The sequence below is a fragment of the Lonchura striata genome, chromosome 1A (genome assembly GCF_050655825.1).
Source record: "Lonchura striata isolate lonStrDom1 chromosome 1A, ASM5065582v1, whole genome shotgun sequence".
Taxonomy (NCBI): Eukaryota; Metazoa; Chordata; class Aves; order Passeriformes; family Estrildidae; genus Lonchura; species Lonchura striata.
Window position 1 is genome coordinate 20,789,106 of NC_140741.1, and position 23,295 is coordinate 20,812,400.

The 23,295-nt window shown below is 39.3% G+C and overlaps 1 protein-coding gene and 1 long non-coding RNA gene across 9 annotated transcripts in view; one reads left to right on the plus strand and one right to left on the minus strand.

Moving 5' to 3' along the window:
• The window catches only part of FGD4 (FYVE, RhoGEF and PH domain containing 4), a 101,812-nt gene that overhangs the window by 40,596 nt on the left and 37,921 nt on the right, over nucleotides 1-23,295 (minus strand). For 6 of the 8 annotated variants that reach the window (XM_085568985.1, XM_085568986.1, XM_085568988.1 and 3 more), the window contains exon 2: nucleotides 689-853. In XM_085568985.1, the coding sequence (XP_085425111.1) occupies nucleotides 689-853 (165 nt within the window). Of the gene's footprint in view, nucleotides 1-688; nucleotides 854-4,542; nucleotides 8,211-14,466; nucleotides 14,607-23,295 lie in introns of those variants that run through there. The other 2 variants (XM_021549369.4, XM_021549368.4) reach the window with 2 other exon arrangements.
• Nucleotides 14,687-16,605, plus strand: LOC144246315 (uncharacterized). The gene is made up of 2 exons (XR_013339999.2): nucleotides 14,687-14,824; nucleotides 16,404-16,605. It is a non-coding gene; the product is annotated as an uncharacterized LOC144246315 (long non-coding RNA).

Here is a 23,295-nt window from a genome sequence, read left to right on the forward strand (position 1 = left end):
CCTCTTGCATGCCACCACTAAAAGGTATCAGTCCAGATTTGATCCGAATTCAAGACTTCTGGAATGTAGTGACTCTTAGCTGTGATTAGCCACAGCAGAATCCACAATATTACTGAGAAGACCACATAAAAAGATGGTTTGAGTAAATATAAATAGTGATTTTATATATGTATGATTATACATAGATATTTATATACACACTTTATATGCATATATATAAAGTGTATAATATACAGGTTGATCTATTTAACTTTTAAAAGTAAAGATATTTATGAACACAAAGAGACAAAGGAGATTTAATTGTAGTCTTTGTACATTACTGTCAGCTTTTGGTGCACAAACATGAAATTCCCATCCTTCCACATACTCCTGCAGGAAGGCTCCTCTCAATCTCTGCTAGGACTCCAATGACCCTGAATATCTTCCCACTACCCCTGCCTTGAAGTCAGACTGTCAAACACTCCAGTTAAAAATAGTGTCCAAACCTCCCAGCTCAAATACAGCAATACTTTTAAAAAATAAGTAAGAAACTACGCAATCACAAGGCATTTAAGAGAACATTTGTATTTCACTAGCAAGCTTATGCTCCATGGTTTCTCTCTTTCAAATACGATTCTCAAGGTGCTCTGTTGCTCTCAGAAGTCTGAGAGAATGACTTCCCTAACAAAAAAAATTTGAGAGTACTTACCTTGTGGCTTTGGACTTGCAGCTGAACGTGGGGACTGTTTGAGTGCCACACTTCCATTTATTCCCTGAGCCGCGTCATAGCGTACATTCTGCTCCACAAGCCTGGCTGTGGCACCCCCTGCACAAGCTCTAGACAATATTAAGGGCTTTGGACAGATGCTGCTGCCTGGAAAATAAATACACACAAAATTAAGAAACAGGATTGAGTACAATGGCTACAAGAACATTTATTAGAGTGCTAACAATTCTCTACAGAGAATATTAAAATACTTAAGAGTGTCTCATCCTAAAAACACTCTTTGCCTTTCACTGAAATTTGTTATGTTGTTTAAACCTTGAAGGATTGGATATGAAGAATATTCTTCCACCATGACTAGCCTAAGCTTTTCTATAGGAACATGACAATATCCAACAGACGTTTTTCCCATTTGAATTGTTGCTTGTTCAAATAGTCAGCATCTTTGTTCACCTATTCTATTTCTGTATTTAAAGTGTGTACAAAATGCTATATATTCAAAACATTTATTTCATTACTGATGGAAGGATCCAACAGTCAGCTAAATTAATTGCACTTTTTTTTTTTTGTAGGAAAGAGCCCTATTATAAGTATTGGGGGAAAAAAGAGCACAGCACAAAGCCAGCTGACTCATTCTGAGCAGAATGGAATTTATTCTCCTTCATAGGGTCATTATGGTGTTATTGATAAGAAATGTGAAAGAAAATATAAAGTAAAACATATGAAAACAACAGAAACTATAATAAAAGCACTTATTAGAATGTGATTGCAGAAGCCAAAACCATGCTCTCTAGTTTTGGGGCTTAAAAGGAATTGTTTCTCTAAACACAATCAAAAACCTGAAAGAGTAGTATGAAGGACTTTAAGATGTCACTTAGATCAATATTCATTTACCTCTGAATCAAAAAAACTCCACAACATTTTTGTGGGAGGAGCAAGGAAAAGGAGGAAAGCCCATTTATCATTTGCTGCCGTGTTGTCATAATTATTTTCATTTAAAAAAATATTAGGGTAGAGGTTCTATACCTCTATTTACTGTTGTTGTTTGTCACCCTTTCCATTTGCTTGCCTTTGCTGGGTTTTTCTTTGCATGTTTCCATAAAAAGCAAATCCAAACCCCACTCAATTCTTTCATAAGGTGATCTTCCTATATCTTCTAAACAACTGGTCTGCAGAGTTTGTACCTTCTGGTCTGATCCAACTCCCTCTCCCACTGCAAAGTCCACCATCCCTAGCTACAGCCAAGCCTGCTCTTAGAACAAGCAATGGAAATAGATGCTACAACTAATGCTCTGTGCTGCTTAATGATTCTTCAGCATTTTCTGGATTCCAACAATACTACCAAGAATTTATTCTTTATTTCCTTGAAGCCTATTCCTCCTGTTGAACACTGAGGCAGCCTTACACCCAGAGTACGCCTCTACCAACACAGATTCCTGCAGAGGTCCACGGTGAGATCAACAATCCGTGCTACCAAAGCCCCAGTACACGGTGATAACAGATGCACAACACCCAGCAGCACAGCATCTTTCCCTCTTCTAGTTCATCCAAGTAGCAAGAGATCTCAGGAACATAAAGGTGGCTGTTCCAGAGTGATGAGAATAATCTAACAAGCCCCCCGCTCTACAGAAGTGTCTCGGATGCCTGTGATTGCAGGCAGAGATTGCTTGACTCTGTTTCCTTTGGTGTCACTCCCATCCACAAAAAGTTGTGTTGTACTACAGCAGTGAGAGCTCTGTCCTACAGCATTCCCCAAAGCCCAGCAAGGTACTTTAAGTGCCATATCTGTCTCTCCTGGAGGTGGGAGCAGTGAAAGCTCTTAGAAAGACCAAGCTGATGGTACAGAGAGTTGCAACAGCAAGTTTTTCTTGTCTCCACCTAAGAGCTGACAGGCTGGATTTCCCTTTCCTACAGAATCCTATACAAATACTGCTACAAATGTAGCAGTTTGCACTCTAAATGGGCAATTCTAAATTCAGAAACAAATTTAAGAAGAGTAACGCCTGTGGGATCAGTAGGTCACACAAATTGGGAAGGCAATTGCACACAATTTATAAATCTATATTCAGATCATTATAAGTTTGCAGTGAGGGTCAAAGTGCGAAGGCTTAGACTTTTCTGAAAACTAATTGGTTTGCAGATTTGTCAGCCAGCATGCTGCAAAATCCACAGCTCCCAGAGTGCAGCTCAGTAAGGGCCATTGCTGTGTCAACTCCTCAGGCCAAGGCTAAAAATCTTTATCAAAATGGCATCTTATTTATTAAAACGATTTCCTAAGACAATGAAGTTCTGCTGTGGCCAGAATAGGAACTTATTTTGCACACACAGCTTTATCAAGGCATTCACACCTGTTGAAGGTTATCGCTCACCATCACATCACGCCCAGCCAAATACAGAACTGCTGCTGAGAATAGAGCTGCTCTGTGGTCAGCCACCATCCCCCTCCTTGTCACCTTCTGCTCCAGCTTCTGCTTCTGGCTACTCCTTCCCCTGGGCCAGCACCAGCCCTTGTTGCAGGGCACTGTGAGATGAGCAGCAGAAATGTGGTAGGTGGAAGCTGGAGTGCATTTTGGATGGGTTTGACCTCACAGCTGTCCCAGCACTGCTGCTTGCACAAGGGAACAGCTGGGAATATGACTGGAAGGGGACAGGACAGCTCCTCTCAGCAGCAGCAGCCCTTCCTTAGACCTGCCTGATGAGACCATTTCAGCACAACCCCAGTTCCTCAAGCAGCTATTCAGGTTTTCATTCTACTTGGTTTACACAGGCGCATACACAGCCTTAATACAAAGTCCAGCAAAACCAGCAACAGCTGAAAACAAATCTTTAGTGCAAAAATATTGTGTGGCCTTAAGAATCAATTTTGTTGTCAACATCACACGGTGCCCACTAGATTGGCAAATATTAGTTGCATTCAGTGGGCAAAAGCCATTTTGTAAAGCTCCTCCACTGTAAGACAGAATATTAACACAAGCAACAGAAAAGAGTGCTTCTCTAGAATGGGATTTTTGCAACAGCTTACAGGAAACAAAAGCTCCAATAGGTGTTCTGATTCAAGATGTGCTCTGGCTTCCAACAGCTCAGCACATGGGGTGTGGGGAAAGAGAACTTCAAATTTGTTATTGTTGTACAAGCCATGAAACAAATTCTCCTTCCTCTCTCGGAGCCATGCTTGCTCGAGATGGACATTCTGCAGACATTTAACCCATATTTCAAACTAGTGATTTTGATAACCATGTCACATCCTCAAGCCACGTAAAGCTGGAATGGTAAAAGGTAACAGAAATCTAGCCACAAAACTAGCAGTCAAATTCTCTGGGCAAAGTGCATCCTTTAACATCCTTGGAAATCTGAGCCCTAGTTTCTAGGCAATGAACAATACCACCTTCCAGGTGATGCAGACAATAAAACTGTGGCAGAAACACAACTTGTGGTGAAAATTCCTGTATCTAGTGTATTGCATTCAAGTGTATTGTAACACAATAATACATTGTGTTATAACAAAAGCCCAAAACATGCAATATTCAGCCCAAATACTTGCTCCACAATCAGCAGCATGCATTTCAGTAAGGCTGCTCAATTCCTGAGGTCTAAGTAAGCAGTACACAGTCTGCCTTTCAAAATACAATTGTTGTCCTGTAAATACAACATAAAATCCCATTAGATATGCAAAAATGCAGACATGTTGCAAAACCCTGCACCTTTCACTGGGTTGAAGTAGAACCCCATCATGATTATTTTTAACCTGATTAAAGAAACACTTGTACACTTCTGCTATCCTATGAATTATTAAAAATTGTAATAATTATAATTATAATAAAAATTATAAGAAATTTTACCTGAAGTCAGAAATGTCATGCACAACAAAATGCTACCAGCCACTTGCTGTGCTGACTGGTACGTGATTAATACCCCCCTCTTATAATCAGGAATAATTACCTACACTGAAGAGGCGAGAAAGGTGGGGAAAGATTTAAGAGGAGTAAGGGAGAAAGAGGTAATAATAGCTAATAGAAAAGAGAAGGAAACAGTGCAAATTTGATAAGCACTTAATTACTTTGCTTATCATCTGCAAGGAAATGAGAAGCTAGAATGCTTGCAAACACGTATCTGCAAGTATGTTTGAATCTAGGAGATGCATTATATTTTTTTTCAGGGTGTTTTAATTAGAAGTAACTTGGATTCATGAACATTTAGACAAAAAAAACCCAAAACAGCCAGCTTGAAGTGCCAGTAAGATTAAAAAATGGCTTATTTATATTCATGAAGATTACACTCACGTCTTAGCATTTGATATGTCCTCCATCAGCAGTTCCATAAGCCAATCTCAACACCATTAACTCTTCTGTTGTATTTCTTTTTATTCTCTCAAGCACATAGTGCTTTTCTACTGCTTCAGCACTGTCTCATTTTTACTGCCACTGCGATCCCACTCTTGTTCATACATTCTGAATGAAAGAAATGCAGTGTTTCTGGATGTAAACAAAACCTATGGGGGAAGTATTAGTCTCGTACGACAAGAGGCAAAATTAAAGGATCAAAATTACTTCTCTTAAATTACATAGCTATGCATGCCCCTTGTGTTAAGTCCCAAGAGCAGCTACCTCAGTGGCTGTGGTCTTGCTGTTCTACTGCTGGGTCTTTTCATGTAACACCAGTGCAAAGCCTCACACTTCCTGCCAGCCCTGGACAGAAATGGGTGTTCAGCAAACAGAGCCTGCCAAGCACTGGCTCAGGCACAGCAACCAAAGCAGACATTCTCCTGACCAGCTCAGAGGAGCGCCAAGTGACACTGCCACTACAGAGACCAACCCACCAAACACCAAAGGAGCTGTGGCAAGGGCAGAGCAAGAGTGAGCAGCAGCTTCCTGATCACAAACAAGGAGGCAGAAAGCAGCATCTTGGCTACAGCACCACATGCTGAGGTTGAGCCAGACATCCAGTATGTGAGGTCATAGATTTTGCACACAGTTGTGTCCAAACCTGCCCTCAAACCTAAGTCTCAAGTAACCTGGTACTTCCCCTTCACAGATTTATCCTTTCTGTGAGGGGAGCAGACATGTGCCTGAGAGGCATTATACTGCTGAAGCATAGCCAATGTCAATAACAACTGGACTAAGCTCAAATTATCTGAGAATTAGGAGTGTGAAGGAGGAGAGTAGGAATTCTGGAAGTCAACATTTCTCTCATGGAAAAAAAATAATCTTTATTCCTCTAATTTCTATTAAAAGCTATCATTCCAAGTTAATTACACAGTGGTGCTTTGATACATCCTCACATCTCCCACTGCAGTGGTGATAGAATTGTGAATGCTTCCAGCTGCAGAATAGTGCAGAAACTCCACACTGATATTCTGTTCTGTGCAGATGAGCTATAAAGGTTAAACATCAGGCCAGCCTTTACTGTGGTGAGCCACTGCTGAAATACTATAAATAGCTGACAACCAAATATTGCAAAAAGAGAAAAAAAATAGCTTTTGCTGAAGTCGGGAGGGCTGTCTCATCAAATAAATTAGTTTTCTTTCTGCAAGAAGGTGCTGGCCAGAAAAATAAAGAGCCAATAACATACAGTTTAGAATTATCTTTGAAAAATGGAATCTTGGCAAAGCATAGGGGACAGATCGGGTTCTTTTAAAGGATTAGTTCAGATACCTATGCTGACAAAATGCAAAAATGTAGAGTTTTTTTTCTTGCAGAGCTATTCCCCAGACACGGGTAAAAATATTCTAGGCTTAACAGAAGAAGGTAGACCATTTTCAGTGAGTAAAAAAATATGTAAACCATATAAAACTATTATTTCTCACTGCATACAAACATTAATAGAACCAGTATTACCTGCATTTCATAGCATTTTATGCATGTAGTAAAGAAATCTTCAAGTGAATATGGTAGATATAAATTGGAGATTGCAAAAAGTATATAAATACTGCTCTTTTAGTTTAATGACCCCTGTGAATGCACGCAGAACATGTGATGGTGCAGTTAAACAGGAAACCTTACTGAATTTCAAACTGTCAGATCAAACACTTGCCATATGATACTTGCCAAGAACCAGAAAATATTTAACTTCTTGGTAGATATGGTACCTTACTTAGTAACAGAGAGCAAAGGTTTCCAGACTGTGGTATGCACAACAGTTGTGAACCACTGGTGGCAAATACACAGAGCAATACAGAAGGAAAACCGAAAGAAACTTCAGCAAGTTTAACTGTGCACAACACCCAAATTATTTTAGAGTAAGAAATTACTTCTGAAATAGTCTCATTTTTAATAAATTGAGGTGGGTTATACAGACCATCAGTGACCGAACTCAATACCAAATGTTCCCAAATCTGGTTGGTCTAAGGTGAGACATTACTGCATTGATTTGATTTGCAAGTATTTATGAGGTTTGGGCATTCCATGCTGCTTTTCCCATGTTTTGCCAAGCATTACAATTGTTTTGGTTGGAAGAAATCATGTACCTTTCTGATGGTAACTTTTATTTCTAGACTGAAACAGAGCTTTCAGTAATTTCTACTTAAAAAATGGAGTTGCTATGGATGCCACCACTTTTAAGTAGGATACATATTTAAGGCAAAAAATTCAAGATTATAAAGTCCAAGCTTTAACAAGAAGCACCAAAATATTAACTAAATAAGAATTATCAGTAATCCCCTGATCTCAGTCTTGGCATACAGTGAATCACACAAAGCAAGGAACTGAATGGTGAATTCCAGTCACTACAAATGTCCTGCCAATGCTGGCTACAGGAGGCAGACTCAGTGTGCTTCACTCTGTTGTCCTGTCTGGCTGCAATCTTTGTTCTTTTGGCTCTGATAATCTTTTCCTTGCAGGCAAATCTGTGCATCTGCTGTGACTCTTAGTAAAATGAGTTGACAATTAATGGGATTATCTTTCTATAAAAAGCAGCATTGTACAGAACTTCAAATGATTGTAGTTTGAAAGTAGAAACTTATGACTGAGGTCCTCGCCAAACCACACCATTTCTTCACTGAGGTTTTTATTACTCACCTACACTTGTACACACTGTGACAATAGTTTTGCTGATGGTGGAATAGTTCATCAGCTATTTAATGAATAATGAGGGTTTCGTAAATATACAGAGAAAAGAAATGTTCAAACCACATCTCCAGAAACACATGACTGAAGGGAGAGCTCTGAGTGCGAGCAGTTCTGTTCACAGAAATTGCTCCTCTTCCACATACTTAGTTCCTCTATTGCAATATGTTCCCTCAAAGCCTTGTTTTCACTTTAGTATTTAAACACATATTATCAAGCACAAAGTCTAGAGAGAAAATATGCAATAGTATTCTTTTACTTGTAGAGACATTTCATGGCTTGTGTTTCATGAAATAATTTCAAAATCTTCCATCAGATTTGGACAATATTTTTTTCTTTGCTTTTATTACAACTACAAGATTTACATGTGAATACAGCTCCTGACCCTACATGTACCATGAACTTCATGTAGCTAAGAACCATAGGATCCAAAGCCACAAAAAAAAAAAAAAAAAAAAAAAAAAAAAAAAAAAAAAAAAATGGGTACAATGAGAAGCATCACTCCAGGAATAGGCAGGGCAAGTTGACCCTGTAGCCCAAGTCAGCTGCCCTGCTGTTACTGTCTCATTTCTGTGCCAGGTAACTTCAGGTAATTCCTCCCTCCTTGCCAGCACTGCCTTTTGCCAGTGCCATAACTCACAATGGCAACTTTCAGCTCGAGAGCTGCTTCTCACATCACTGCATTTCACAAAGTTGCAGTAGCATCCCAACTACATCTGTCAACCTCTTCCCCCATTGTGGTAATGGGAGCACTGGTGAGTTCTGTATTGGAGGGGCACTTCCTCCCCTCCCTGTCCCATGCTCTCTTTACAGCTTCCCTCATGTTTGATGAAGGAAGGGCTTGAGCAAGTTTTGTGTAGCTTTCTTGAGTTCCTACTGCATTAATAGTAATTTTGATTATGAACCCTACCACAAGAAAAGACTGACAAGTTACGCCTCCTCCACATTTTCCCAGAATTATTTTTTCATTTTAGTTTTCTCCACAGAGATGCATGAGGTGAGCAATGTCCCCTCAACTATTATTTTATGCAAGAATGAAAATTTTCACTAAGTTTTTAATTGTCACCAGCATATTCTGCATAGATGGCAATCATCATTTACTAAGTGCCCCAAGCTCCTATTTACTAAACAAGACACCCCACTTGTAAAAACTGATTTACTGATCACAGAAGAATCACTTTTCAGGGTAAGGATTATTGCACTGAGTCTGGTAGTTTTTTCACTTTATTTGTTGAGTTTTAGGATTATTTCTTTTCTTCTTTCTTTTATCATATATCAGATAGACAGTATGACACCATGTTGGGCAACCCAATTTAACTTCATATTAAGGAAAGCACCTGCAATACTGGGGTCAACTGAGGGGAGAATGCAGCTGACTATTTCCTAAAAATCACTGGAATAATTCAAGAGGATTAATTAGCATATACTTACCAAGCAAGTGCAGGGATTACTCAGACAATGACAGAAAGACCTCCCCTTCTATAATTCATAAGCCATTATAAAATAACAGTGTGCTTAGAGAAATTTGAGCTACCTACAAATTTCATCATTTTGCATGTATTCATTGCTTCTGAACTTCTCTAACAAGTCACTGACACTTCAGTCTTGTTCTCTGTCTGCCCAGTTATCTGAGAAGTTATTTCATCTCCACTCAGAGCTATTTTGGAAACTATCCATATGCTTTGAGACATGAAATCAGCTATTTCTGTAGATAAAAGCACTAAAAGAAAGCATTTTTAGAAACAGGATGCTAAACAACCAAAAGCAAAAAGGCCCCACAGAACCAAAGGGGAAAAAAAATAAATTATCTAATTACAGAAGGTTGAAACTGTAACTGATGTGTTATTTCAGAAGATCTGGGCAGAAGCTGTAAAATACATAAATAATAATAATTTAAAGAAATAAATACATAATATAGTATATCCAAAATGCAGAAGAGCCAAAGATGCAGAAAGAAGTCAATTACTCAATACAAGTCAATAAAATGATCACTGATAGATGGAAACTGTTTCCCTGATCCAGCTGCTGAGGCAGTCCATGTGTCCTGCCAGCATTTGACGACCCAAGCAGCAGCCAGCTGTCATGGACACAAATTGCTCCATCCATTCCCCTCCCTCCTCCTGGCTGCCCGCTCCCACCACTTTCTGTGCACCCATCTAGCCTCAGGATGCGGTCTGGGAAAGTTAAACCATCAGAAATGTAACCCTGCCCAAAAAATAAAGCAGCCAGTTACATGCATTCATGCACCTCAGATGCACTGGAGCCTGGGCAAAGATGCACATTTATTGATAGGGAAAGGAAGACAAGAGTCACTTTCAAGAAGCAAGTAGCCACTAAATAATACTGATTTTATTGAATCATATCTCAGCGTGGTTGGAGAAAACATTAGGGACAGAAAGGAGAAAAAACAAATAAAAATAAACATTATCTAAAAACGGATGGCTTGAAATATGCTCTATTTATAGAACAGGCAGCAGGGTATTAACTGCACAACAGCATTACAACGGGCTACCAGGCACTGCTTCCTGTTACATGAAAGGTTACAAGTAAATGTAAACTCATGAACTTTATGATAAAGAGGAAGGTGGGGATGGAGAGAAGACCCAGTGGTGCAGCTGCTCCATGGCCTCTGCCTCCCTCCCCAAGCCCGGCTCTCTCAGCTCCCCAGGAGCTCCAGCCTCCCTGCCAAGTCATTAACAACCATCAGCTCCGAAACAAGCAGCTCCCTGGGAATGCTCACTGCACCAAACCAGAAATATAAAGAACCCAAAGCTGGACACTTCACAAGAATTCAAGTGCTTCCTGCTTTTGACCTGGTTGAGGAAAAAAAAGTGAAGAATAGCCACAAAAAGCCTCGTTTAAGCGCATTTAGAGCCTTCCTGTGTAATCATTCAGGAAGAACCTTCCTTGTCCAGTCTCTTGAAAGCCTACCACAATTATGCCAGCTTTTACATTGCTCCTTTCCGTAAGGAACAAGAAACCAATCACCATTTCACATTAACCAACTGGCTCATAATCATCCTTATGTAAGGAAGCCAAATACAAGTTGCCTGGAATCCAAATGGGGGAAAAAATCCCTTAGCCCTTAATTGCCAGAGATGACCACTCTTTTTATTTTCCACAGAATTCACACCAGGTTAACAGACCTGGACGTGAATGCATTTGCCTCTTGAATATTATACAGATTGAAACAGCTTTATGCTTCATGCCCTGAACAGGCTGAGAGATTAAAAATCAAAAGTATTCTATTGTTGAGTTCTCTCTCCTCTCTTTTCTAGACCTCCATTTAAAACTTAAATGTTAAAAAAAAATAAAAACAGCAACTGTATGATGAATTTTGAATGTAATTTCTTAAAACTTATAAAAAGCTGTAGAATTCAAATATCTTGTTTCTATGCAAAGTTGAAAATTTATCATACTGCTCCAAAAAGCTTTTTATTCCTATGAATATTTATCTTTGAGCATGCAAATGGATAGAAAATGCTATTTAAAAAAATTAGTAATGTAATGTAAAAAATACATTAAGTATAACTAGATTTCAAGAAGAGAATTAATTTTGAAATGGCTGAAGTTTTGTCCAAAACACCTCAAGAATGCGCAACCTTTCACTTTGCAAATATTTCAAAATGCAAATGTTTGAAGGCCCCAGGACAGACCAAAAAAAGGCTGTTCCCACCCAAACTGCAGCTAGACCAGAGTGGGACAGTCTCCACCAAGATGAGAAATCCCATCCTTTCCATCCCTCCACATCCCTGTAATTCCCACTGCTCACTTCTTACCTGCCCCAGGGTTTTTCTCCAGGTCAGTGTGACCCCGCACAGCTCCCGGGAGAGTGGACACAGCTTTTAGCACCAGAGTTTTGTACAGGGGGATCAAGCTCAGCTGGCTCTGGGTGAGCCCAAGAGCCCCAGGAAGGGACCTGGCAGCCTCCTGGCAGCAAATGCCCACTGGATCACTTGAGCTGCTGCAAAACTGCAGCCCAACATAATGTTGCTGACTCCTATGTAATATTTAGCACTCTCCTTAGAGCCTCAGCTCTTGGCATCAGAAAAAAGAGTATTGTAATAGTCACTAAAAAAAGTGGATGGCTTGCATGATGGGGAATAAAGTTTTCCAAAACAGAGAGCAAATAAACTCTACGAAATTGCTCGTAAAAATAACATTTGTTTAAGGTTAAGCATTTAATTTCTTTTCTAATACAAGGTTTGGCAATACTCCAAGCCCTCTCTACCTCACATGACGTAAACCAGCTGTTGCCTTTCCTTCTTTTTGTTTTCTTTTTTATAGTGACTGGTCATGACTGCAGGGGTTTTTTCACAGGCAAGCAAGAGCAATCATCATGTATTAAATATCTTATGGCAATGTAAAGGAAATACTGTGTTTCCTAACTACCTGTCCTTCTCAACATCAAGCATTGCCTGTAAAACTGTAAGGAATACACAGGCACTAAAGTTCCAAACTCTTAACACTAAAGAAATTTAATCCTTTGTTTTATAATAATTATAAACCCAGGGCAGAAGGGGAGAGATAGAGAAGAATTACATAAATATTTTGAATTTTTAGTAAAGACTCAACAAATACACTGGGTTTACAAGCATTGGTGTAAACCAACAGACATTCTGTTTATACAGCATGTAAAAGATTAACATAAGACTCAAAGAAAAGCATAATGATGGCATTAATGAAAAAAACTCACTCCAGCATCAACTCCCCATTGACTTCTGAGTCATGGCATCAATGACCCTTTGAAAAGGTATTGTTGAAATCTGTTTTTTCCCTTATAGCGAATGCTACTACTAAAAGAATATAAATCTATAAAGTTCGAGTCTTCATAAACATCAACGCTCCAGGGAAGGTATATTGTACATATTTGTTGTGGCCTTTAGTGCTTGCAAAAACTGCTTTGTCTAGGTACCTGCAGACACTCTACTGCCCAAACTGCCCATGCTGATAACAATGAATGAACCACTATGTGAATTTATACTTTCTGTAGGTAGTGTCCCTCCTTTTGCCTTCTCAGTCCCAGCAGTCAGCACTGGAAGGATTTCTTCGTGTTTCAATGCTTCACCAAGAGACTCGCTGCTTCTCTGACACTGTTTAGGGGAATCCATTTTATTTAAAATGCACACAGACTGGAATTATTTGTTTTCTCTGTGCACTGGCTATATCCATGGGTCTCCTACACCTCATAGTATAATTTATGTCACCTTAAAGCATGTGCAAATGTATTTGTGCATCACATAGTTAATCTCAAAAAAAACCCCAAATATCACAGCTTCACCACTCTATTTGACCTTCAGACTGCCACTGTGACATGTTAGAATTCTGTAGGCCTAGGCTTCTGCAGACTGAAAGTAAGCCAAAGGGAAAGAGGAAATAGTGGTTATAACACCACATTATACTTCCTGAAAGATCCGTAAGGGCTCCCGTCACATTTACAGGAAAAGGATACACATTCGGAAACAGCTCTTAAGAGACAGATCAGAGAATGATCACAGAAAGAAAGTTTCCTACATCCACATGTAAATTCTTCTCAGGATACAACAAAATGGTATTTAAGGAGTGGGAGAAAAGGTGTGATTCCCCTCCTTTTTGTTGATTATTAAATGCTAAAGGGAAAAGGGCAGTTTTCAGCTTGTTCATAAAGCAGATAAGGAGCCAATAGATTTTTTTTAAAACAAGTATTCTTTGTACCCCCCCTAAAAAATCAGATGCCCACAAGTACTGAAATCAGGAGAACTGGGTAGAGCTTCTTGCATACATCTACTCCAAGCTTCTGTAGCAAATATCAAACTCACTCTGCCAGTAACTTCCTTCCCCCTCTTTAGCCTCAGAAGGCTTTCCAGAGAGGGAGACTGGCATGCTAAACCCAAACCTTCCACACATCATCTTCACCCATCTCTCTGCGAAAAACCTAATTCAGAATATTTGCTATTTTATATTATGTGTTAGGGTTTGATATGCCTTTTGACTGAATTTATCCCAAGCTCAATTTTTCTCAGAACTGAAAAATGCACTCAGAAGTAAAGCAGTATCTTCAATAGTATTCTTTAAAACTAATTTACAAGCATACAATGGAAAAATCCAAGCCTTTCACTGGATGGTGCAATAAAAGGCTGATTTTTTTTTATTATTATTCCGGAAGCCAATTCTGTACCTTATGTGTAGCATAAGCATCAGTTAAATGGATTATTGCAATATTATACATGAAAAGCTGGGTATAAGTCACAAGCGTACACCTACTTCCTAAAACAATGATATAAATCTCATGCAGGATATAAATCTCAGAGTCAATGCTTTCTCACAGATATGTCCTATAGAAGCCCTACAGCTATGAACAGAGCTCAGTGAATCTGGCAAACAAACCAGGAACTGAAACCACTTAAAAACATCGGAAAACTGATTTGCTTTTAAGAAAGTCCTGAGCTGGTGAAAGCAGCAGCAAAACAAGCCAAAATTATCGGGGTTGTTGGTGTGGCAGATGTATCAGGCAATCAGTTCAGGCAACTTCAAGCTCATTTACTGCAAATAGGAGAAAGAAGCCACCAGAGCATTCCAGTTGTATTGCATCACAAGGCAGCTGATGTTCACCAGTTTATTTGCCTCAGACTAGAAACTTTAACTCTTGGTGTCTCTGGACACAAACACACCCCAAGTCTTGCAAAGATTAAAGTTTGCCAGAAGCATCTCAATCAGCCTTACCTGGTTCAGAAGACATTGTTTGCAAATGTAATCCAGTACCACTGCACGAGGAACTGATTTTGCAATGGTAATAACACTATGAGAGGCTCACATTTATCCCATTTACAAGCCCTACAAGTTGCCAGAAAGAACTTCTCCCCAGATGCTCGGTTTGTTTACATGCTGGGTCCCACTCACACGATGCTCCTCCTCTCAGAGGGCAAGCCTCTGCTGAGAGGAGAGGCGTCAGCAATGCAAACCAGTCTGCTTAGAGAAAACAGTGAAGTCTGTTCATGAGGAAAGAGGAAAAACAAAGAAATCAGCTTATGTAACGTGCAAACTGCTGGAGAAAGAAGGAGGAGGAGAAGGAGGGACTACTGTAAGTTATTTCATCTAATACCTCAGCCACTATGAAAGTTTTGTCATTATTCATTGTGTTGAAATTAAAGCATCAAGGTTAAGGACAAGTTAGTATATTTTTCTGTTTGGTGCTTTGTTCTTCCTTTATATTGCATGGTGCTTATTTCAACTCATCTTCTGCATTTCCTAATCTCTCTTTAAATTTATGCCTAGAATTAAGTATATAGGACACACAGGATACCACTGACCAAAGAATCTACATTAAGGAATTGTTATGCAAACATTTGTTTATTTGGCATTGATTAAAAATGATTAGAATAATTTTAAATCAATTTTTAAATTACCTAAACTACATATCATGCTCCAGGGCACAATACAAAGATATTAGAGTGAATTATTAACCGAGGAAATACAGTTTCAAAAAGCAAAAGGATTAACTGGAAAGGCAAATTACGCAGAGTAACTTTCTTTTATGGTTCAGAGCTCCCACACCATGTGATCTCCAGCTGGAACACATTCATCTCAGCAGGAGAAAAAAACTGGGATTTAAATCCTGTCAATTCTGATAATATGAATCAGAATATAGCAGCCAGCTGAGGTAATTTTCAACCTCTGCACTGGTCCAAACCGCAGCTCCCTGCAGCCCCTTCCATTCTCCAGCTGCTCACAATCCCCACACTCGCACCACCGCAGAGCTGCTTGGAGGGGTGAGCACCAAGGGTTACAGGGAACACACTTGCAAAACAATCCATGAGAATCTGTTTGTCACTGAGGGGACAGCCCTCTGAGCAGCTAATTGTTTCCTTTCTAGTACAGATGTTGTACAGCAGAGGGATATTGCCAAAACAGTGAGAAAACAACTTTCCTCCAGTTACTTCAACATTTTGGTGCCTTATTCATCTTGAGATGAGCAGATGCAAGCCCCACACATATGGATTTGAAACCTAAATGGAATACATTTTTAGCACCTTGGCCAAGATTTACCAGTTTTCTCTCTGTTTTGAGTATTTAAACTGCTGAGCTAGGAAGTTGCATTTCCTCATCCCTGATCCTACTAGCAAGTAATCCCAAGGCTTCTTAAAGACACATACAAATTTTATTCACCTGGGTCATCAGTGTACCATTAAAATAAAAAATAGCATTAGCTTAGTTTCATAATCTGACCAAGAAAACTCCAATGAAAAAGTTATATTTGTATTTTGAAAGTTCACCTCCAGGAGTTCAAAGCTTGCCCCTGTTGCTTGGGCTTGCACATGAAGTGCCTTTATAACAGAACACCTTATTGCTCCACAAAAGCCTTGGTTGAGAAGATAAATTTTCTGCTCAGTTTCTCACATTTGGAACAAATCACTTTTCCCAGGAGTCTGGGTTGTCCATCTGCTGCTGGTGAGTGAGGGCTTTGCCAGCCTTTCTTCAGCCAGGTCTACTCTCCCCAACCCTGGGAAATCACTGATCATGCCTGTCATACAAGTACATGCTAGATTTTAAATTCAGATTGGGTCAGCAATATTGGTTTCAATATTGACACAAACAATGTAGTAGGTTAGAAAACTATAAGACAAATGGCTGCAAAAGAAGTAATTATTTTATATTAACAGCTACATAAATTGTTACTGACCGCTGCAAGCAAAGAGAATGAAGGGGTCACACAAGGAAAAGCAGGAGCCAGACAAGGAGAGTCACTGCAGCTCTGCTAGCACTGGGAAAGAAGAAATTTTGCAAACATGAAGGAAACCAAGGATCCTATTTCACTTCTAGAAGTAGCAGCATTTGAACAGGTATAAAGAAGTCACCACTGCCCATTTTGGAATTATGTATTTAACGCCTCAAATTTTTTTAAAAAGTAATATATTAATTGTTCCATATCTATTTGATTAGCTAGCAGGTAAGGGGATTTGGAAGAGCTTAAACTGCTAGAAGGGGAATATCTCATTAACTTACTACCCTGGTTTCACAAGTGTTCTACGCCCAACTTTGCTTTCTCTAAATGCAGAAACATGTACATTGCACAATGTAAGTATTAGTTGCACACTCATCAACAAAAGGTGCAGCTGTGTCTTTCCTGTCACCACAACATGCCTATGAACTTTAAAGAAAAGTTAATTTAAAAATAAGGTTATTTTTATTCTTTTTCTCTAAAAGGCAGATAAAGAGGGACAGAGAATAACTAGTTAAATAAAACAAACATTCTCATTAATGTATCATAAAAGTCATACTACTAAGATAAGAAGTTGTCATCATTTAGTATATCCAGTATAACTACACAGACTAAACACAGCATGCCTTTAGTCCTTGCACAGCAGACTAGTTCTATGAAACTGTGTTACCCCAAATCAAAATTATTGGCTCATATGACTTCCTCACTCCAATAATTGAAAGTTTTCACAAACATCTCACAATAAATATATAGCACTTACTTTTTTTCCACCTCCAAGCACTTGGAACACAACTAAAGGAATACCAGCTAAACTGTGTACATAACTCCTTTGAATATTCTTAATGTGATGACGTTGAGAAGGAAATCACATTACTGTTAAGAAACCTGGAAAGCTGAACTAAGTCCTAAAGAGCTATATGAGCAGTGTGTCACTGTGACACACAACCCCCAAAACCAAATTGCTCATGTGACAGTGAATCACAGTCCAGCACTCAAGTGTGGTTGTCTCCTGCTCCTCTCCTCCTTCCTGCAGACTCACTTCAGGCACAAATTATTCGAAAAGGTTTGCTGCAGACCACGCATCAGAACGTGGTGCACAGTTTGTGTAAGCCAGTGATGGAGAGGGATTTTTGTCCCAGCCAAAGAATCAGTAACCCACCTGCACCCTGACACAGAACTCAAAAGGAGAACTTCTGAATTTCAATATGGAAACACCTCCCAACTTTCTTTTTCCATGTGAGAGATCTACAGACATCTCAGTGAGTCCAAGAGAGGAGGGCCCCTTTCACAGGGTTCCCATAAAGCAGTTCTGGTTGACTCACACTGATCTCTCTCTTCTCCATGACACCCCAGTACTTGAAAATCACAGGATTTTGGGCATGGGCAGAAACGAAAGCATATTTTGTCCTCATCCCCAAAGAGTTCCTGAGGTGCTGTTAAAAGCCCCATAACGAGCTGGGCATTTTCTGCAGAAGGATTTGACTTGTGTCCTAGCTATTCTTAGGGAAATGGGATCGGCTACAGGATACCACACAGCCGTGTCCCAAAGTGACCCTCACTTATGTCAGACCTTCCACATACTGTCCTTTTTATGACTCATGGCATAGGCTAAAACCAGTAACAAGTGATTTTGTGCAGAAGCCTGGATGGCTTAAACAAATACATAAAAAAAACCCCAAATCACACAACTAATCTAAAACTGCTGTCTTGTTAAAGTGCACCCTTCAAGTAGCATGTAGGGAAAGAAGAAACAGCCATATCACAACTCGAGATTTGCAGGCATATAATGAATCAAAGGATGGGGGGAAATTTTATATTAAGGAAGTGAGCTACAGAGATTAGTGATCCTCAGGAAAACGAAGAGGTAAAGTCCACACAAGTGGGCTAGGCAAGGAGGATGTTTAGGAATGGGTATTCAAGACTACTGCAACAAAGAAGAGCAATAGCTTTAAAAAGATGGGCAGCTGGGCAGCTAACCCTCAACAAGGTGAGAAACACTAAGGGATACTGGATCTGCAGCCCAACAGAAACACATTTGTTCAAAGGACACTTTCCCCTTTAAATTCTGAAAATCAGGAACATCTATCACTCTCCACCCTAGCTCTCCTGGTTCACATGCAAGGAGATTGTGACTTCATCACATTGCAGGAAAAGCAGTCTCAACATAGATGTGATGAACAATTACCATGTCATCATCAGAAAGTAAATAGCAGTATCTTTCCATCCTTTTTTTCTTTCCTTTCAGCTCAGTTGTATTATGTGTCCCAAAGGGAGAGCCTGTGGTTGTGCTCAAAGGACACACAACAGAAATTCTTAGAGGAAAAAAACTTTTTGTCCTATGCTTGCACAGCATTTGTCACTGTAGCATCTTGTTGTCTGTAACTTAGTGGAGAAGAGTAATGCAAGCAGCTACAAAACTCTCCAAACAAATAATTGAATGATTGCAATTAAATCAGAGAGTAGTATCAAAGGTCACTGACTGCCTTTTGTTCCATTAGAGTTTACAAAAGGACCTATGGTAACCCTATGTTTTACACTAACCATATAAAGCTGGGTTTCTATAGCTTAAATAACCTTCTATACTTGAAAAAATAACCCAGAAATCCAAGAATCTGTGGCTTATTTGTCAATTAGTCTTCTTTAGTAAAGAAAGATCAGCAATTGTTAAAGGAGTTCTGCTTTTAGACATGAAAAGTGGTCAAAGGCTATTGTCTCCATCAATTGGGTGTGATTTGCCAAGTCTTCTGTTAGAAAAAAAATAGTTTAACAGTTTTTATTTCTAAAACCTCCTTTCTAAATGCACAAACAATAAATATATATCCTGCCAAATCATGTTATGATTTAGGGAAGCAGACTCATTTTCCAGGTAATATAGCTTTTGGTCCCACACAAAGCACACGTGCATCCCACAAGGAAAGGCCATGACCCAATCCAGGAAGACCACCACAGAACTTAGGAACTGTCCTTAGATTCAGCAGTGCAGTGAAAGGCTGAATTCTTAACTTTAAAGTTACGCCTTCCATATTAAAAATCCAAACAACAGACTCACAAAATAAGCAGATCAGATTGCAGGGACCGTGATTTCACTTCCATATAAACATCAAATCAGGGCAGTGCTAGATACTAAAAATAAAATACAAATTATTCTTGGTTTGAGTTAATAAAACTTACATGGAGGGTTCACAACAAAAAGCAGAGTGGAATGCATCAATACACTTCTGGGCTAGATAAGACTACATAAAATATGACCAGGGGGAAAATGATTGAAAAACCAGTCAAATATTCTTTATCTGAAAAGAAGCAGTAGGAAATGTTTGGGTAATCCACTGCAGAAGGCATCAAACACACAAGACCCATGGCTTACAGCATCAGTTTATGGATCACCCATATAATTTGTGCAACTGTATTTTACAGTTGCAGTAAGCCATATTCACCATAATTTGTTTAGTCTTTCCCTGAATCCCATTTACATTTCTTAAACAGAATGTGTGACAGTACAGGCATTTTTAACCTGTTCCACCTTAGCTCTGACTCCATGCTTTCTGAGGAGGAAAAACTTGAAAGCACAAGACATTCTCTCTTTCACCTTCCTCCATCCTCCTAGCCACACTATGAAAAGTATCAGATGAGCTTTCTCCAGAAGCTGTCAGTTCCTAAAAATCACAAAAGCATAGAATGATTTGGATGGAGACCATTCAGTCCCACCCTCCTGCGTGGGCAAGGACCACCAGATCAGTTTCAGGACAAAAAAAACTGTCATCTGTCACAGTTCTTTCCTTCGGCCTCAAATATATCTACAGCTGTAGTCTTCTTACTTTGTCCTGTTAGGGCAAATATAATCTAGTATTTACAGGACAGTCAGCAAATCAGACCCTTCTTTGCAGGGTTTTTTCTGCCCTGCCATTAATACACAGAGCTTTTTTTTTTTCCCAGTCCATCCAGCCTTGTGTGCCTCAACTGTCCAGAGAAAAGTGATCATAAGGAATTCAACACACCAGTTTGATTCAAAAAAGGGAAGGTAAAAATACAGACAGCGGTGACCAATAAGAGAATGTACAAGTGTATTTCAGCTTTTGGAGCAGTAAGGGTCAAAGATCAGAGAGAGCTGTGACTGGTCTTATATAGTGAAGTTGTGCTGATAGTTAAATATAGCCTTTGAGACCACATCCATACTAATGAAACTGTAATTTCCTTTAAATTATTCTCATCCACACACCAGACCTCCTCAGCCAGGCAGCAAAGACTTTTCATCATTTATTTCAACACAAAAAGAATCAATAAGCTTCCCCCCCCCAGTTCCTTTACTGCTATCTCTGAACTCTAAAAACCCAGATCAGAGAAGATGCCAGCTATAAAACAGACACAGCCAGGTTTCACTGTTGTCTTTCTTATGGAAGGAAACTCTAAAACTCCACTCTATTTTGTGATAAACAGGATTAAAGCAGTGCAAAGAAAATCTTAATCCATGAAAACATGATGAACAGACTAGAGTATCACAGAGCCCTAAGTAGATCACATTGGATTGAGAGGCTTTTCCCTCTCATCATGACTCTATCCTGGACATTGTTTTGCACTGAAAATGTTTAGTATCAGATTGAGGGAATATCACACTTCTGACAAGCTGAGGACACTCAATGGAAGACACAAAGATACAGAAAAAAAAAAAAAACAAAAAAAACCCACCACAGCTGCTAACTGAAGTTTTGGTCCTGTGTTAAGCAGCAACTAAAAATGCATTCTACAGTTTTCAGAATTTTTCAACAGTGGGAAAATTTTGGAATATTTGGAGTCTTCAGGCAAACCAGAGAAACACCAGGAATAAGACCAGTAAAATCAATGACAAACCTGGAAAATTTAATTCAGAAAGATTGTATTTTAAAATCAATTAAATCAGCTTTATAAACACATACACATACACAAATGTTTCATCTCGTATGACCTAACCAGGCCCAGCTTGCAGAGCAAGTAGGCAAAATTTGTGGGCAAGGCTCTTCATCTACACTCTTCCGGACTGAGATTTTAAAATGAGCATTTTCCCAAAATAACAGGATGCTAGCAGACAACAGAGGAGTGCAGCAGTGCTGACTTCACTGAGGGCAAACAGTGCTTACACTGCTAACTGTGAGTATTGCATCGTATTAGATTTTAACTGTTGTGTTTCAGTTCTCAGGCAAAGCTCTAATTCCATCACTGAGCCTTTGAATTTATTTTGACTTCTAGCAGCTATCTTCAAGAGTGTTTGTAGCAGCTTCCACAGTTGAAACAGACTTACAGAAATCTTGACAAGCCAAGGGACTAAAACACTTGCCAGTTACATTCTAGTGGGTGGCCAAGTCATAACAGCAACATAAGGCTCCAAGCAATGGCGTGAACAAGAGCTACTGAAGAGAACAGACATCAAAATTAGTCTTGGAAACTGCTGTGACACATAGAGCTGCCAGAGAACTATTCCAGCTGTAGAGAAAAGTGGCACAGGATCTTTAAAGAAAGGCAACAGGTAATCTCACATAACCTGTGAAGCCTATCGATGTTTTAGAAAGCTGAACAATACTCAGCGACACTGAACAAGTAAAATGAGCATAAATTATTTCTTCTCTGTCTCAATCTCAATGTAACTGCTACAAGTGTGGTATGGGAAGCCATAAAAGTATTTTGAATCACAAAAAGCCATGTCATGCTTTCACTCATCTTCCTGAGCATCAGGAAATCCACATCCACAAATCAACACTGACCTAGTGACCTTAAGAAAGGGAAGAGAATAAAAAAATAATTATTAGCTTTAGTAGAAAATAGGAGAACACAAATGATGCCAGTACTGAGAAAGAGATAAGATGAAGAAAAATTCCAGGTAAGAAGTTCAGGTTCTGCCCTGCAGGAATGACTCATTAAAGAATCAAGTTGTTCTTTGAAGTATTATTACAGTCTTTTGAGTTAATTTTCCCTCTACTATTCAAACAGCGGCTGTGTTCAATACCTCTCCAGGAAATACACCACACCACCCATAGCACTACTTCATGACTTCAAAACAAAACCCTTGGCTGTAGAAAAGTCTTCAATTCAGGTCTTCTGCAGTCTCAATCCTCAGTTCATGAGCCTTTGCCAAAGAGGTTTGCCTAAATCTTTGTTTCAATCTTAGCTAAAAAATTTTAAAATTATACTCAGAACTATAAACCACACCAACACCTAATTGAGCAGGTAAACATGGATTTTGTTTTGGTTTTTTGGTAAGTGTTATTGCAAGTAAAAGTGGAACAGACAAGTTATAACAGTGTTTAATAGCAGGTTTAGCTGCACCTACACCCTTTTCATAAAGGTAAAGGGCATTTGTGGTAGTCAAACAAATACAATCTAAAGAAGGCAGAAGCCAGAAAAATGTCTACAGACAGGCAAGAAGAACTACACAAAAACTTACCATGAAGGTTCCTCCAAAGATCAGCAGCTGGAAAGCACTTCTACTTGAAAAAACACTTCTGCTAGCCATCTGTCAGGACTAGAAGACTATTCTCCCCTCAATTCAAAATCTGGCTGCCCTGGGTTACCATTCATCTGAAGCACTGAAGACTGGCTTGAGCCCAGAAAGCATCATCCTGATAGCAGAATTCATGTCTCAAAGTGCCTGCTCGAGTTTTCTGCTGACAGGGATCTCATGACACAATGACTTCAATCTTTCTTGTTCAGTTTCTGAAGCATAGTGTAACACTGACTTTTCATCATTTAGCAGAGTTTAAAGTTCTCTTTAAAGTTTGCTTCCCATAGCCATAAGAGTCTGTGATTTGCAGTGTGCAAGTAGAAAACCTGCTGATCATCTAAATGGCAGGTAAATTATAAGGCTA